This window comes from Trichomycterus rosablanca, chromosome 6, assembly GCF_030014385.1.
Source record: "Trichomycterus rosablanca isolate fTriRos1 chromosome 6, fTriRos1.hap1, whole genome shotgun sequence".
NCBI classification, from domain to species: domain Eukaryota; kingdom Metazoa; phylum Chordata; class Actinopteri; order Siluriformes; family Trichomycteridae; genus Trichomycterus; species Trichomycterus rosablanca.
The window spans coordinates 18,497,913-18,513,973 of record NC_085993.1 but is presented as its reverse complement, the minus strand read 5'-3'; the positions used below and the strand labels follow the sequence as shown (position 1 = coordinate 18,513,973).

General features: G+C 37.7%; 1 protein-coding gene across 3 annotated transcripts; it reads right to left on the bottom strand.

The window, feature by feature from the left end:
• Positions 1-700: 700 nt before the first annotated feature.
• On the bottom strand, positions 701-15,801 carry rbm5 (RNA binding motif protein 5). Of its 3 annotated transcripts, none has more exons than XM_062997517.1 (26): positions 15,703-15,791; positions 12,142-12,190; positions 9,852-9,888; positions 9,515-9,743; positions 9,212-9,367; positions 9,020-9,089; positions 8,368-8,441; positions 7,546-7,629; positions 7,177-7,237; positions 6,299-6,364; positions 6,022-6,182; positions 5,632-5,729; positions 5,431-5,518; positions 5,258-5,326; positions 5,106-5,163; positions 4,765-4,865; positions 4,529-4,670; positions 4,049-4,140; positions 3,753-3,917; positions 3,479-3,616; positions 3,319-3,387; positions 3,043-3,216; positions 2,878-2,952; positions 2,667-2,767; positions 1,225-1,354; positions 701-1,099 (listed from the first exon to the last, which is right to left on the bottom strand). In XM_062997517.1, the coding sequence occupies exons 2-26, from the start codon at positions 12,182-12,184 to the stop codon at positions 974-976; spliced, it is 2,607 nt and encodes an 868-aa protein (XP_062853587.1). In that variant the 5' UTR covers positions 12,185-12,190; positions 15,703-15,791; the 3' UTR covers positions 701-973. The 3 variants fall into 3 exon arrangements, with proteins under 3 accessions (XP_062853587.1, XP_062853586.1, XP_062853588.1); XM_062997516.1 differs by having other exon boundaries at positions 3,319-3,390; positions 15,703-15,790; XM_062997518.1 differs by lacking the exon at positions 12,142-12,190 and having other exon boundaries at positions 3,319-3,390; positions 15,703-15,801.
• Positions 15,802-16,061: the final 260 nt, after the last annotated feature.

The window sequence follows — 16,061 nt, the reverse complement described above, 5'->3', positions numbered from 1 at the left end:
AATGTACTCACAGCACAAAACATGACCTTAAAATCCTAATCAATGAATAAACACTTGTTCACCCACATTTCCTCCATCCCCATAATGCCTTGGCGAGATCTTTCGCTAATATGCTTTTGGTGACTGGCTAAACAGTTCCATTTGAGTTTTAGTTCAAATCATTTTCTGCTAGTAAAAAGTAATACAATGAACCACCACTCCTGTCAGCTAAACCTTTGTTGTTGAGGGTTTTGTTCTGCCTTTCTAACACGCATCTAATAATTCTTACATCACACGCTCATTACACACTCGCAGGTTTTATTGGCAAAGCAAGTGAAAAACATTTGCCGTTGGTTCAGCCGTCTCACTAACCAGCTACAGCCCTTACAAGGGTAAAACATGAAGCCGTTTTCATCCTGCCAAAACACTAAAACAGAAATGATTGAAATGTATTACACAAAATTATTTGCCAAGGGATACAAATTTAACCAAAGTTCACTGAAAGTAAAAGTCATAAATAACAAATGAAACGTACCAGACAAAAACAACACACTGAAGCATTCTTTTAGTCGAGTATTAGGACGCAGGAATGTGTGCTGGCATGTAGATATAATCACAACTAATTCAGAGAGGCAATGCTAAAAAACAAATGTGGCAAGTCAAATGGCTGAACCATCACCAAGCCAACACTACAATGTAGATAAAACAACAGCAACAACCATTGACCAATATCTCATTTATTCTCTTATGTACAGATCCAAGAACATACTGTACAAAACTTTACAATATTTTAACCATGTTTAAGGACAAAGAAATCACTCGATAAGAAACAAAATCAGCTCCTAAAGAACACTGTACATATTTACACAATCATGGCTGGCAAGACAACCAAACCTCCATCTAAACAGCTTTTGATACAAAGACCATTCTTTAGAGATGGAGATAACCGAATAAACAGTTTTACTTCATTGCTACAACAAAACAACCCAGCAGCTCATTCAATTTCAGTAAATCGTGCAAACATGGCCTTGCGCACTGCGTCCTTGTAGGTGTCTGAAGATGAGAGTGTGTAATTACTGCCTTTGGTACCCAGACCTGCCCCTTTTGCTCTCATCTGGGCCTGAATGAAAAGAAAGAAAAAAAAGATACAAAGAAAGCCACGTTTAAATCAAAACAGTTCTGTTACAAACGTATTTAACTGAACAGAGTACAGGAAAGATCCTAGAAATGAGCAGAAACACTTACTTCAATAGGTGAAGTAATGCCTTGCTGATTTCTGCCAAGGCCTTTGCCCTCCTTCCAGCCCATAGCCTGCAGCATCTTATTTCCAATGTTGTCACTTGTCAATCCATCCTTGGTGGGCTGTTCATAATTTCTGTAAAGATGGATTAATGGGTTTGGTCATTGAGTGATCTAGTACTGAGCAGAAATAGCAAACAAGCACATAGTCTGCACTCATGTTACGTGTTAAAGTTTGACAGGCTTTAAATAGTGTAAGATTTGTCTGAGGCTTCTGTAAGTCAACATCAATGTCTCAGTTTTTGTCTTGGCTATTAATAAATACTAGGGCTGTCACACGATTAACATTTTGTAATCGAAATTAAAGAACCAAATTAATCGCAATTAATCGCAAACTAATAACTAAGCAAAATTTGGCAGTTATGCACATTTTTATTGCAAGTGTTTTGCAATGTTTGCCAATAAAAACATTCATAAAATTATGATAAAATTATTAAATCTAAATTATTTTTAGAAAGCCAGCCAATGCCTATATAGAGTTGTTAACAGCTCCCCATCTTTCAGTCAGTTATTTAAAATGAGTCTGTTCACATTATCTGGTAACAGTGAGGATCTTTTCCTGTTCATAACCCTGCCACTGAAAACAGCCGCTCATAATATGAACCATTTCTACATGCAACACCAGTGGCGTAACAAGGAGCTCATGGGCCCCAGTGCAAAAAACATGTTGGGCCCCCTCAACAAATTGCATATGCTGATAGCTAATCAGAATGAATTAAAAGTACTCACTCAGAAGTTACACTTCAAGTCCAAATGCCTGGCTCTGGTATTTTTAAGGCACAGTTTTAGTTATTTTAATTGTACTTAACGAAAATAATGTAATATAATAATAACGACATTACAGAGCTCATTTAGCCAGTAACACGTATCCGTGCACTCAGACGCCTGAGGAGACACATGCGTGCTCTGACCAAAGATGATATTAAAGCACCAATTAATAACTGTAATTTTGTCTAGTGATGATCTCACGCTTTTTGAAAATGATTATATAAAAAAAAACCCAGATATTTCGCAATATGAAGCAGCAGCTCGAGTAATTTGTAACTCACGACACCTGTCGTGTTATTGTTATACAGTACAAACACAACGTTGCTGTGTTAAAGCAGCGCAAAGGACCACAGAGACACATATTTACGTGGCACAAACATAGCCCAATAATAATAGTTTGATTAAAAATTTTAATCTCGATTCATTTTTTTAACTGCGATTAAAATTTTAACGCGTTAATCGTGTTAACGCAATTAATGACAGCCCTAATAAATACATGTGAAACAAGACCCTGAACCAAAAAACACATTTGCAAGCAGATTACCAGTTCTGAATCATCTTTATACTGTACTTTACTGACCCTAATATTTTGCCTAACTAGGTGTGGAATGCAAACTTACACTACTGGTGCAGGTGCAATGTATTTCCTCTTCTTAGGTGCAGGGGGCTCAGGGATGCCATACTTTTCCCTTCTCTCAGCTGCCCTGTCCCTGTACTTCATCTGTATGTTTGAAGCAAATTGGTTTTGATTAATATTAAACACATTGAAACTCAAACAATGGTATTTAATACAGAAGGGCCTGCATTAATAAGTGTAATAAAGCTTCAAACCTCAGTTTCTTTCATCTCCAGTTCCTCCAGCTCTGCCTCACTCAACCTGGATCTTCTGTGAATCTCAACATTTTGCTGAAAGAAGAAAAGCAAATGTATATGAGCTGAATGTTTTTGTGTTTAGGATTTTAGGATTGTGTTCCAAACTAATGTGAGGTTCAGTACTTTGTGCAGGTCTGAGAGCTGCTGATGTCGAATCAGGCCTTCTTTATTGGGGAACTGTCTCCTGCATAGCAGGCATGCCATTTTCTTCCAGTCTGTCAGTTTGTCATCTTTGTCCTCGCCTTCCAGAGCTTCCTCAGGCTCACTGTCACCAGTGTAGGCTTCCACAAGTCCAACCTGTGGAATTTAATAGATACATGTTAACTGACTGGCTGTATAAGGAAAATTGACATTTCATTTCATTAGATATAGATCATACATGTATAAGCTGCAGCAAACCTTAGGGGATGACAATTCCTCTTCTGCAGTCTTTGCTGCTTCAAAAACAAGCCTCTCCAAACCGCTTACCTGCTGCACAAATGATTTTTCTTCTTAATCAAAAAAATTGTTTTTGCTATAAAAAAAAATGTTTTTTTATTGCTGCAAGGCTGAAATGTACCTTCTTCTCAAACAATAAGAATCCAGCATCTGCAGCTGCTGCCTCTTTCCTCTCCTCCTGGCTGATGGACTGGAAGCTGCTCTTAAAATCCTTCTGCTTATTTAAACTCTTTGCCCAGCGCTCCATATCCTTTGCGATCTAAATTGATTTTAGATTGCCAGTTTAGTTAAATGCGCACACACACACACACACATACATATCCTGCTCTACAGGCCCACTTTTTTTGGTATGTTTCCAACACTAGAAAGTTTTGCCAAGTTAAAGAGAAAGTCACCTGTTGTGCGGTTTTGGACTTGGGCTTTTCCTTCTTTTCCTTGCTTTCTTTACCAGAGGCTGAGGTAGAAGCAATGGCGGTCTGTGCCGTGCTATCTGCAGGCACATAAGCGTGCTTTTTACTGTCCCAGTACAGATACTGCTGCGTGAAGGAGTTATAATAATACTGCAAGAAATGAGTGCAAAACAAATGTTACTATATAACAGCACAGCAAACTATTGACTTTTGAAGGTTACCATGTGAATACATACAACAAATGCTATTTAAAAAAAAAAAAAAAAAAAAAAACTACCTACATGTGTGTTCGGGTCGTAATAAAGACCAGATTTAGGGTCATAGTAATAGCCAGATGACTCATCAAACTGGTAGGTAGAAGGATCAGGGGCAGCTGAAAAAAAAAAAAATTAAAAATTAACATTTTTTTAAAAACAAGATTAAAAATAGGGTCACAACTGACTGCTGTATCAGATCTGATTTTGCACAATTTTACTCTCTAATTTTATTCAGGCTTGGGACAGGCAGAGAGAGTGTGCCAACAAGTGCACCTTCCAAGAGTAAGGCTACTCGACCAACCCATCCCACCTCAGGCTATATTAGTATAGTAATCAATAAACAATTAGGTAATACATTTAGCAAACTTTTATAACCTTTTATAAATCCCATACACAACCTCTTCTGAAACACGAGCTATAGAGAAAGTACAACGTGTAATTTATGCAACACACCAAAAAAATAAGCAGTCAGTATATTTGGGTCATTATGCATTTGGTCCTTACGCAGTTCAGTAGCCTCAGTAGATGACGTAGAGGTGGCTGCAGTAGTTTCTGAAGTGGTGGATGCTGTGGTGACTGCAGAGGATGCTGGTGCAGCAATGGTGGCATCTGACGTGATAGTTGCTGGGTTCACTGCCTGCAAAGTCTAACATGAGGACATTTACACACCACAATGTAAAAATAAAAAATGCAACCTTTATGTACAAAAAGAAAGGTCAGGGACGGTGGGACATTCTTACCTGTGTAGCTGGCTGGCTGATGATATGAGGCTGGTAAACCTGAGCAGCTTGAGAGATAACCATTGGCCCGGCAGCTGGGACTACCTTCATTCCCGGGGCAGCTAGACACAAATCAGTGTACTGTTATGAAATTATCCATCCAAAATGAAAGCAGAATTTGTATAATTTAACTTGGCAAGACTTGTATCTGTTCCTGAGTTGTTTTGTAGGGTGTTTGTATTTGTTACAACCACCACTCATAATTTTGTCATTAACCAAAACCAATCGAAAATTAAAATCAGCCAACAAATGAAACCTTTGCTTCTAACCAATCAGTTCATTTGACCAATAAAGAATATTACCTCCTAGGATGCCATTAGCCTGAGAGGGATCATTTACTACAGCCTGCTGGTACTGGGCCTGGTATGGCAACACAAGGGAGAAGAAAAAAGTTTTTTAAAACTGTACATGACAATTTATCAATAAAAAAGAAATCATGGCGTGATTTGCTAACCTGCGCATAAGGCACATATCCCTCCTGCAGGTAGCTGTACTCTGAGGCTGGTTCTGCACTTTGCTGTGGCTGTTAAGATAAAATAAAAATAAAATAAAAGTCAGCAAAAAAACAGACAGCATATTTAAAAGTTACATAAACTTAAGCTTAAGACAAGATGATTGTTTAATAACCTGATTAGAGGACCACTGGGCAGCAGCGATGGCAGCGCTGGCGACTGAAAAAGCACTGATGCGGCTTCCATCTGGAAGCAGCAGGTCCCTAGAGAGAGGGTAAACATTAAAGAATTACATTAAAACCCAAGTAAAAGAGTCAAGCTGGAAAAAAAAACAATAAAGTAAGCTACTTAAAGCTGATGGGAAAGTAGCACATACTTCCGAGCACTCTTGGCATAGTCGACCCCAATGGTCTTTCCATCCAGTTTAAGTCGAGGCTGCAGGCCTTGAAGAATGGTCAGGAGCTGAGATGCCTCCTGCAAAACCATAGAAGTTAGTGTGGGAATTACATCGATCAGCATCAGTGCAACAAACAAACTGAAAAATTATATATTTTTAACCAATAACTGACAAGCTTATAGCGTCTCATTAAAATATAACACACATCAATGAGCTTTACATCAACAAGACTTTATGATTTATTTAATAAAAAGAATGTAACCTAGTGAAAGAGGTACTAATGTAGAAGATGAACAAAACCACCGTAAGCAGACCCAGTTCAATGTTCAGAATGTAACATTTTTAGTGAACCGTGCAATGGTCACATACCAGAGGTGATGAAAGCTGGACAAAAGCAAAGCCTCTATTCTGGCCAGTCTGCTTTTCTTTAATAAGACGGATGTTGGCGGGAGACAAGTTGGCGTATGGTGCTAAGACAGTCATGATGCCCTCCACAGTAGAGTGTGGAGCGATGTTTCGTAGAATTATAGCTGTAACAAATAAATCAAAATGTTACCAAAAAAAAAAAAATGCACTCAACAATTTAAATTACATAAGCAAAAAAAAATCACACTTGTCAAACTTCAAGCAAAAAGTTTTTCCTTACTGTCTCCAATGTAGTCGCCACTGGGCTGGGTTTCTGTTGCTCCACTGCCCACAGCTGTTTCCATTTCTGTGAAGAAACAAAATTACACTGCATCAGCCTAACAAAAATTCACAAACTGTAGAACTACAATCTCAGCGCCAGAAAACAGTCCTACTTTTCCATTATGGACAACCAACCTCAATTAGGCTACATCAGTTATACAAAGTGTAAACTTAGAATTTATAACTCCAGTTCCAAAAGTTTGTAAACCATTTAGAAATGTGGACTGAAGCAATTACCCTACAAACATTACAACACCTACTGAACTAGGTGGTATGTTAAAGCACTAGCTCACAAAATAAATTTGTCCCTAAAAAACACCTTATGCCAAAAAAACAAAACAAAAAAAACACTAGAACAGGTGAGAGAGCAGTAGAAGGAAAAAAAACCACTCTAATGCATACCACCAACAGATTTAAGAAAATACAAGGGTAAAAAGCTAATCCTTCCTGGAAAGCTAAAACAAACTGAGCCAACAAAAAAAATAACAGAACGGTTAAAACTGTTGTTTTAAGCAAGCCAAACTCTGAGCCAACAAATATGACCCAAAAAAGAAAGAATGCATAAAAATACCAAAAATGAACTAAAATACTCAGTAGTACTGCACAAATCTGACACTAATTTACTGAATACCGAAGCTTCATATAACATTCATTCGACAGTAATGACTGATTTTGTAAGGCTTTTAAAAGTGCAATAATGTACAATTTAAGTAATTAATGGAGAAGACAAGCTTTTGAAACTGGTTATTGGTTTACACGTCTCTGCTCCTGTTGGAAGAATATATTCAGGTTATATATTCAAGTTGCAGGTTGCAGCATCCTGAAGGACCTACTTACCTGCTTTGGCAGCACCACATCTGAAGCACTTCAGCCGTCTCCGGAAATTATACAGGCCGCACTGCAAGCAACCGGTCATAGCGTTTTAATATAAACGTCGGCTAACACGCATCAGGTGATAAACACATTACAGGGTTTGCTACAACATACTTACCAAAAAAGAACATAAAAAAAATTATTATTTTAGCCTAGTCTGGCATTTGTATTGTGGCATTTCAGACATAACTCTATTCAGGTTTGGCTGGCACAAATACTGTGTTAACAGAGTCAACATGCATTTAGACGACTAGCACTGAACACCTGAACACAATCCATAACACTGATTTAGAAAATACTTTTTTTTTTTTTAATGGGTTTGCTTTTACTTACTGAATTGCAAAGCCAGTCTTCAAGCTTGTGCCAGGTGTTGCTGTAGTGCATTGTAATACTCCTGCCCTGAATGGTCAGCAGCTTCTGCAAGAGAAACACAAGCTAGGGGTTATTTCAGCTCAGGCCATGAACAAGCATTTCAGCCACAAGGAATTTGGGAAAGATCACCCAGGCGACTCAGTGTACAAGTGTATCTGGTGGGTGCTTCTGTTCATGCTGTTTGGGACCCGAGCATCCGGATGGGGCCGGAGCAGAGTGTAATAGGTAGAGGAACGACGTACAGACTCAACATAAGGCATTGTAAATGCTCAGTCTTTCAGGATAAAGTAAATTAGACTTTCTCCTCAATCAGTTTTCAGATAAAAAAAAAAAAAGGCACTTCCTTCAGAAATCTATTTAGAAGTCCATACATTATGTATATTGCTGACCAAAATGCTAAGCTTGCTAATGGTTTTTGTGCAAAAAAAGGCTAGTTTTAAGTCATGTTAAATGTTCCAAATCCACAAGTTACAGTCCTGAATCCACTACCTCATTTTAATATACAAAAAATCTAGTAAAACATTTAAGTTTCTGCCTTCTATTACACATATAAACATGAAAACCAGACCCTGTTTGTCATTTTGTTTAAAAAAAAAAAAAAAAGAAAGAAAAAAAGATAAAGAAAATGCCCCTCATAACATCACACCATGCCTTCGTAAAAAAAGGGGAATGGTCCAATGTTCTTTTCTTTTTTGAGCAGGAATGCCAATTTTTCGGTTCTTTTTGAATTAAAATTGTATTATTCCCCAGGGTATATGCTAGACTTGGTGATTAGGAAGCAACCTGATTGGTCTCCATCCATCGGGTAGCATCTTGCAAGTGATAAAACTCCACGAAGGCGAAACCTCGGCTTATACCTAGAGAGGCATTCAAATATACAGACGGGAGGCGTGTTAGAGTTTGAATGTTATACAACTGAACCATTAAGACTGTCACAAACTGCTTCATGACCACCCAGTGACCCAGAGAGGTCGACTAGCAGGGAGGGTGCAAGAAAAATCTTTTGCCATAGCAAGAAAGTCCTGCTGACATCTTAAGTATATTGAAAGAAACATCTACAATTTACTGAAAAGTATACTGAAAGTAAGCATAAAATAACAGCAATGATCTGGTTATAATCACAAAACCAACAATGATTATTTTTACCATTACCATGTTATGCTACCTTTAACATGTTGCGTTTTGTCAACTTAAACATTTTTGCTCTTCAAACAGGTGTTGCAACATGCTGTCATCTACACATCTTAATCTGGACCTCAAAAGCTTACCTCAAAGCTTCTTAAAATGAAAATGTTGCAAAATTGTTCATCTTTTAGTGAAAATAACATTAAAGTCTTAAAAAATGTTGCTATGGCAAAAGGCATTTAAACAGAAGCAGGTTGGCCCAGTGGTCATAGGTCTGGCAGAGGAATGATCCATGGTACACCAGCCTCACCTGCTCTCTTTTTCATCAATCGCACATCCATTGGCTGTGGCCCCTCCAGCTTCTCTATGGCTGCCTGGATCTAAGCATAAAAAATAATTTAAAAAAAAAACAGAAATCAAGCATCTTAAAACATAATACAGGTATACTTTTAAAACAATAAAAAAATAGTCTCTTAGATTTGGATGTGGTTCTGGGACTTACATCTGCCTCTGTGGTGTTGCCAGGCAACCCACGGAGCATGATGGTCTTGCTATCATTTTCGTCAGCTGGGTCACCCCTGTAGTCATGTTCTGAGTAATCACCGTCAGAGTGGTGACCATCATCAGACCCGTCACTGCTACGCCGCTTTCCTCCTCGCTAAGTGTGAGATTATTTTAAAAGTAAGCACACAGCACCCGGTGTATTAAAGTCTAATTCAAAATACAATAAAGACATCCTGCTAGACGAGACATTGTTCCTCAACTCCTAATTCTTTTTGCATAATACGTCAGCATAAGCACAAACCTCAGGACTGTCTCTGCTCCAGTAGCGCTCCCCTCTGTCCCCATCATAGCGATCACTCCGACGATCACTACTACGATGATCTTCGCCGTGGCGGTCATTAACACGCCGCTCATCGCCGCGGCGAGGGTGAGAGTCATATCCACGGTCATCGCGATCTCTTCTGTCTCGGCGATCGTCATCACGAGATTGCTCTGACCCATACCTTCCACTTCGCTCTGTGCGGCTAACCCTGATTAAATGATCAAACAAACTTCAAAGTTAATAGCTCACACTTTTTTTCACTTAAAATATTTAAGAAAACTGCTGATGGCCAAAATAAAAAATTAAATTTGCTTACCGTTTATCCGCACCCATCTCTGAGCCACTTGAGAAGTCTGGGGGGAAAATAAATAAATCTAATTATTATTATCAATCACTTTATTATTTAGGGTTGTGACAAGTTACCGTTCACATCTCAGCAATGGTGGGCTAGGGTAACAGACCATTGTGCCACTTAAATATAGCATAAGTTTGGTTCATGACATGTAACAGGCACTTGAAAAATTAGTTGTGTTCCCTCATATACCCACGGAAAAACCTTAGTTACACTGTAAAAGAGAATTAAGCAGACAGTGCTTTTTACTAAAGCTGCACTGTCAGAGTGATGTCAGTGATCAGCTCATACAGTTTTAGTTTAAGAAATAAGTTGCCTTATTTGACTACAGAGAAGCAATAATCAACCCTGTGCTATTAGTAGTTTACCTAAACTAATAAATAAACAAATAGTTACAAACACAAGCAGGTGAGCTGGCCTTTTGATTGATACTGTTTCTCTAGCTGATATCCTCCTGACAAAGATGCATAAGTGTGTGTTCATAATACAATAATTTCTGTAACTAAAACCTTTTTAAAATATTACATATCACTATGTTATGCTCTAAAACACCAACAAAAGTAAATATTAAAATATTAAGATCAATATAAATGTATCAACAAATTGATATAAACACTATTATTAAGTGGTATCAAAATCTCAGACAGTTGGTTTTAATTAAATATTTGGAACTTACACAATCTTTTAAAATAAAAAAAATGTGCATTTTCCTCTTGAAGTATCTATTAACAATAAAATGTTTGCTTAAGAAATAATTTACTATAACAAATATCCTGGCCATATTAATAAATATACTGTTTATATCCATTACACTAGTTGCATCTTGTATTAACCTTTTTGTATTCAGTTTAACGGAAAATTTTTACCACCAATTCTGTATATTTCTGTCTATTAAAAATTAATGATTTTATTGATTTCCCCCCAATGTATTACAGTTCCGACAATACCAAGATCTTTCTTTTGTTTACGCAAATTAAATTTTTGGTATAAACTTAGGACTGTTCTAGTATGTACAGAAATTCAGTTGTGAAATTGCTTTTGTATTTTGGATCACTCACCCAGCCTAAAGTGTATCTTTGGATAACATAAACAAATAATTCATGATGCAATGTTGGATGCACACTGTGAACATTTCGCCTTTAACCCTTTGATGCACAATCTGGGTCAAAAGTGACCCGACTGAGTTTTTATTTTCTATATTTTTGCAATAAATTAATTTAGCCATTCAAGCTTCCATGAATTAACTTGTTTTTGATCATCACAAATCCTCATTTGTTTTATATTGTTTACTTTTTTAATAAAAATCATTTTTGTATCACTACCCTTCCAATGCACAACATGGGTCACAATTGACCAGTATGTATTTACTATGGAATTTGGTAGGAACTACTGACATTTTTAGTGTTTGTAGTCAGAAACATATTTACTGATCTTTTGAAAGACAACCAAAGATCAGGCTCTTGAACTTCACTAGTTAGAGAAGTATGTCCAATACTATTAGCTTGCTAGCTGTTAGCATATTCTATTCTAGATAGCTTTCATTAGCTATAAAAAGGACAGTAAATATATGAATAACTGACTAATGTGCATATGAAAATATTCTTTGCTTTTTAATAGCATTTTTCCAAGTGTTAGGACAGCTGGTCTCTGATGCTGGTGACCTAGACTATGTGCCACAGGGCAAAGATGCAATTGAGGGTGTATCTGTGAATCCATCTCGCCTAGATGAAGAAGACTTCTTTGATGACACAGAAGACTCATTTGAGTCCTCTGAAGAGGAAACTCAGACTCTGTCTAAAAAATTGAGTAAAATGTGTCTTACTGGAGCTAGCATCCCCCACTCAGGGCAAAACAAGAAGCTAAAACATCTTGAGGAAATGCCCAGGACCTGCATTTGGTTCAACAACGGTTTCACCAAAAGATATATTAATCAGTAACAACGTCATTTTGGATGTTATGAAGAGCAACAGAAGCAAAAGGAAACGAGTAAGAAGTATTGTCAAAGAAGGATGTGTGGCTTTTATTGTCTTGACCCTGCTTGAATGGGTAGACAAGAGCTGGGATGTGAGTTTACAGGAACTCTTTCTGGATCCACTGAAAAATCCAATGTGCAAGGCCACCATGACAATATGATCATGGAGAGCTATGTGCGAAAGAAGGGAAAAGCTGTTGTCCTCTTGAGCACCCATCATGATGACACATCAGTGGATGTCAATAGTGTAAAGAAGAAACCAGAGGTCATCCAGTACCATACCTTCTGTGTTTTCCGCTTCCAACATGCGAACCATCTGATTCATCCAGTACTATAACAAAACAAAAGGTGGACAGAATGGATCAGATGGTACAATATGTTGGATGCTGCCACCCACAATGCCTTCATTATCTTCACTAACACTAACTTACACCCTGATTGCATGAGATCACTAGCTTGTGTTTCCAGTGCACCAATTTGTGCTGTGTCTAACATTCACCAATTTTCACTACAGTTCAATATCAGTGTTAATTTGAATAAATATATTATTACAGTGTGTTTTCATTTTATTTAATCACACTTGCAGACATGGGTCATTTTCGACCCATGTGTATAAAGCTGATGTAATACAAAAACTATTTTTTGTTCATGAAGTAAATAAATAAAAATTAAAATAATGATTGAAGATAATCAAAAACAAGATGTGTGATAAACACTTGGAACAATAAATGGTGAAATAAATAGATTTCAAAATATATACCAAAAAGATACTCAGCAATACATGAAAAAACATAGGAAATTAATATGGGTCGTTTTCGACCCATGTTGTGCATTAGAAGGGGTTTGCTTAGCTTGTGCACACTTCCTTGCAGCCCTGATTATCAGCTATATTAAATGGCTTGTATATTGTACACATTTCTTATTTTAGTTATGACTTATTATTTTAGAGACAGATTGGCCAACAAAATGTTCATAAGGGGTGCATCCACAACCCATGATGTGGATGCCCTGTTTAGAGGTTCAGAGGCAAACTTGGAGGTGGTAGTGAAGCACAATGATCTAGATGTTGTCAAACCTTGTTGTAAAGCATATGCACCGTCTGCAAAGATTGAATACAACATCCCTTTTTAAAAGCCTCCTTAGCCAAATTGAATGCCAAAAAACATGAGGTACTGACAGAACAGTGTTGCAGTGAAATTCGGGTTTGCTTATATAAGCACAGCACCTGTTAATGACAAAGTGTTAAACCTAATGTATATTTTATCACGACTTAAACCTAGTATATGGCATATATATATATATATATATATATATATATATAAAATATATATTGATCAGCCATAACATTAAAACCACCTCCTTGTTTCTACACTCGGTGTCCATTTTATCAGCTCCACTTACCATATAGAAGCACTTTGTAGTTCTACAATTACTTTTTTTAACCTGCTTTCACCCTGTTCTTCAATGGTCAGGACCCCCACTGAGCAGGTATTATTTGGGTGGTGGATCACTGACATGGTGGTGGTGTGTGTTGTGCTGGTATGAGTGTATAAGACACAGCAGTGCTGCTGGAGTTTTTAAACACCTCACTGTCACTGCTGGACTGAGAATAGTCCACCACCCAAAAACATCCAGCCAGCAGCGCCCTGTGACCACTGTTAAAGGTCTAGAACACAGGTGTCAAACTCAAGGCCCGAGGGCCAAATCCGGCCCGCCGCGTCATGTGATCCGGCCCGCGAGAGCTTAAACGACTGTATGATTGTTGTGATGGTTCGAGTCGTTACAGAGACACGCTTATAATTTAATGCGCTCCTGCGCCTTTAAGAGACGTGACATCGTAGTCATGGCAACTAACTTTAACCTTCGCTAAGAAGCCATGTGACTTTTACGGCAAAAGAACGCGGGGTAGCGTAGTCAGTAATGTAAACAATAATAAATAAATACAAATAATTATATTGCAATATAATACCCAAGCATTGTCTGTAAGTAGTGGCGTTTATATTCTCAGTTGTTAGTAAAGAGTATATATAGTAAGAGTACATCACAGCGTTTTAGTTACAAATTTACCGTAATTAAATACTGTTGTTACCGTTACTATAGCAATTAGTATCTTTACACAAAATTTTAACTCGTTATTTTACGTTTGGTTAAATCTCATATTGTACCAGATGTAACAGCTGTGTGCTTTTACTGTATTAAGTTCTTTATTGTTTTTATTGTTTGTATTTTTACTTTATTTTGATGCACACAGTGTATCACACAGCTGGGAAGCAAATAAACCGACTGTATTCTGAAGAGAGCTGTCTGTCTGTCTGTCTAGCTGAGAAAGGGGGATAAACTATTAGTGAGGGCAGAACGATTGTCTTAAAAATACACTGTAAAATCCTAAATGAACTGCATGCATCTTTCAAAATGCAGGCTGATTTTGTGACCTGCAAATTGACACATCCCACCAGTAGATGATGTTACACATATTTACACATGATCCTAAAATGTACAAGATGATAATTAAGAAAATGAAGCATAAGGAGGAAATTTAATGAAAGTGAAAACAAGTTTGTGCTTCAGGAAGAGAAACCGGTGCGTCTCTTGTGTTATGAGGCCGTGTCTGGTAAAGTAGAACATTATAAATGCAGAATTCAGCTTCCAAGAAAAACAGCAATGTGACTGCAATCACAGCAGGATACGTTACAATCGGCCCTTCGAGGGCCACCATAATGCCCTCGGTGAAAATGAGTTTGACACCCCTGGTCTAGAAGATGACCAACTCAAACAGCAGCAATAGATGAGCGATCATATCTGACTATTTATCTACAAGGTGGACCAACTAGGTAGGAGTCTCTACTAGAGTGAGTGGACACAGTATTTAAAAACTCCAGCAGCGCTGCTGTGTCTGATCCATTCATACCAGCACAACACACACTAACACACCACCACCATGTCAGTGTCACTGCAGTGCCAAGAATGATCCACCACCTAAATGATACCTGCTCTGTGGTGGTCCTGACCATTGAAGAACAGGGTGAAAACAGGCTAAAAAAGTATGTAGAGAAATAGATGGACTACAGTAAGTAATTGTAAATCTACAAAGTGCTTCTATATGGTAAGTAGAGCTGATAAAATGGACAGTGAGTAGAAACAAGGAGGTGGTTTTAATGTTATGGCTGATCAGTGTGTATATATATTTATATAACACATAACGCCACCTAGGGTTTCAAGAATTTGGCCTAGACTTACTGGTATGTGTATGGTGTCATACAGTAGACCAGTAACGATCTAACAAGTCGTTTAAAAGAAAATATATAAATGAAATTAGGACATCACACTAAGGTGGGGAAAATAGTCCAGCAACAGCGTCAAACACCGTGCGTACTACCGTGAAGCTACACGTATGCTAGGTCACAGTGTTCCGTACAGTTGAATTTTTTTCTAAATGCTACTTATTTACTACATTTCTATTTACTATGCCCAAAAACACAAACTCTATAAAAAAGAAGGCTTTAAAAAGAAGGCACTGGCTGACTTTAACTCACACAAAACAGGATTTTTTTTATGCTGGAACGTGCAGTTACGTTGCGGCAAATATATGTGCAACAAAACTAAACTAAACTAGCGAAAACGTTTAATGTGTATATTTATAGTATGAAACATTACGCTGAACTACACGTTAAACATGTTTTACAACGTTGGTTTGCGACCTAGTTAGTTAGGTCTAGGTGAACCGTGTGTGCGCTATTCTACCAAAATGGAGGAGAGGCGTCTAAATAAGCTCTGTGGAAAAGAAACAAAATTCTCAAACAGCTTCGCAATGTAATAAAAATGGTCTTGGAAACTTTAACTTACCAGGCGCAATCTAAGTGCTGCACTGAACTCAAGTGTGAAGTCGAAAAATAAACTGCTTCTCGTGTAACCCTGAAACGGCAACTCCTGCCTCTACTCTGCCAGAACCCAAAATGGTCTCCCTTAGCCTTCTCTTTCCCAGAATGCTTTGGAAAAGCCTTTAGCCTCGAAAACCCCGCAGCATTCTGGGTATTGTAGTTAATGACAATTCGGAAATCTAGTTCTTTAATAGGCATTGTTTGAGTTGAAGTTTATTTTTTAATTCGTCTATTTACTAATTCATTTATACGTTCTAAAAGTTATAAAGAATAGCCAATCCAGTTTATGAATGTTTTTGGGCGGTGGAAGGACACTGGTCAAAA

Bases quoted from the DNA above. Each gene is read 5' to 3' on its own strand.
- rbm5 (XM_062997516.1), bottom strand. From the start codon at position 12,184: ATGAATCAGATGGTTCGCATGTTGGAAGCGGAAAACACAGAAG. The intron at 9,744-9,851 runs GTAAGCAAATTT...TCATTTAATCAG, and splicing joins GAGATGGGTGCGGATAAACG to GGTTAGCCGCACAGAGCGAA. The intron at 2,953-3,042 runs GTACTGAACCTC...TTCTTCTTTCAG, and splicing joins AGCTCTCAGACCTGCACAAA to CAAAATGTTGAGATTCACAG.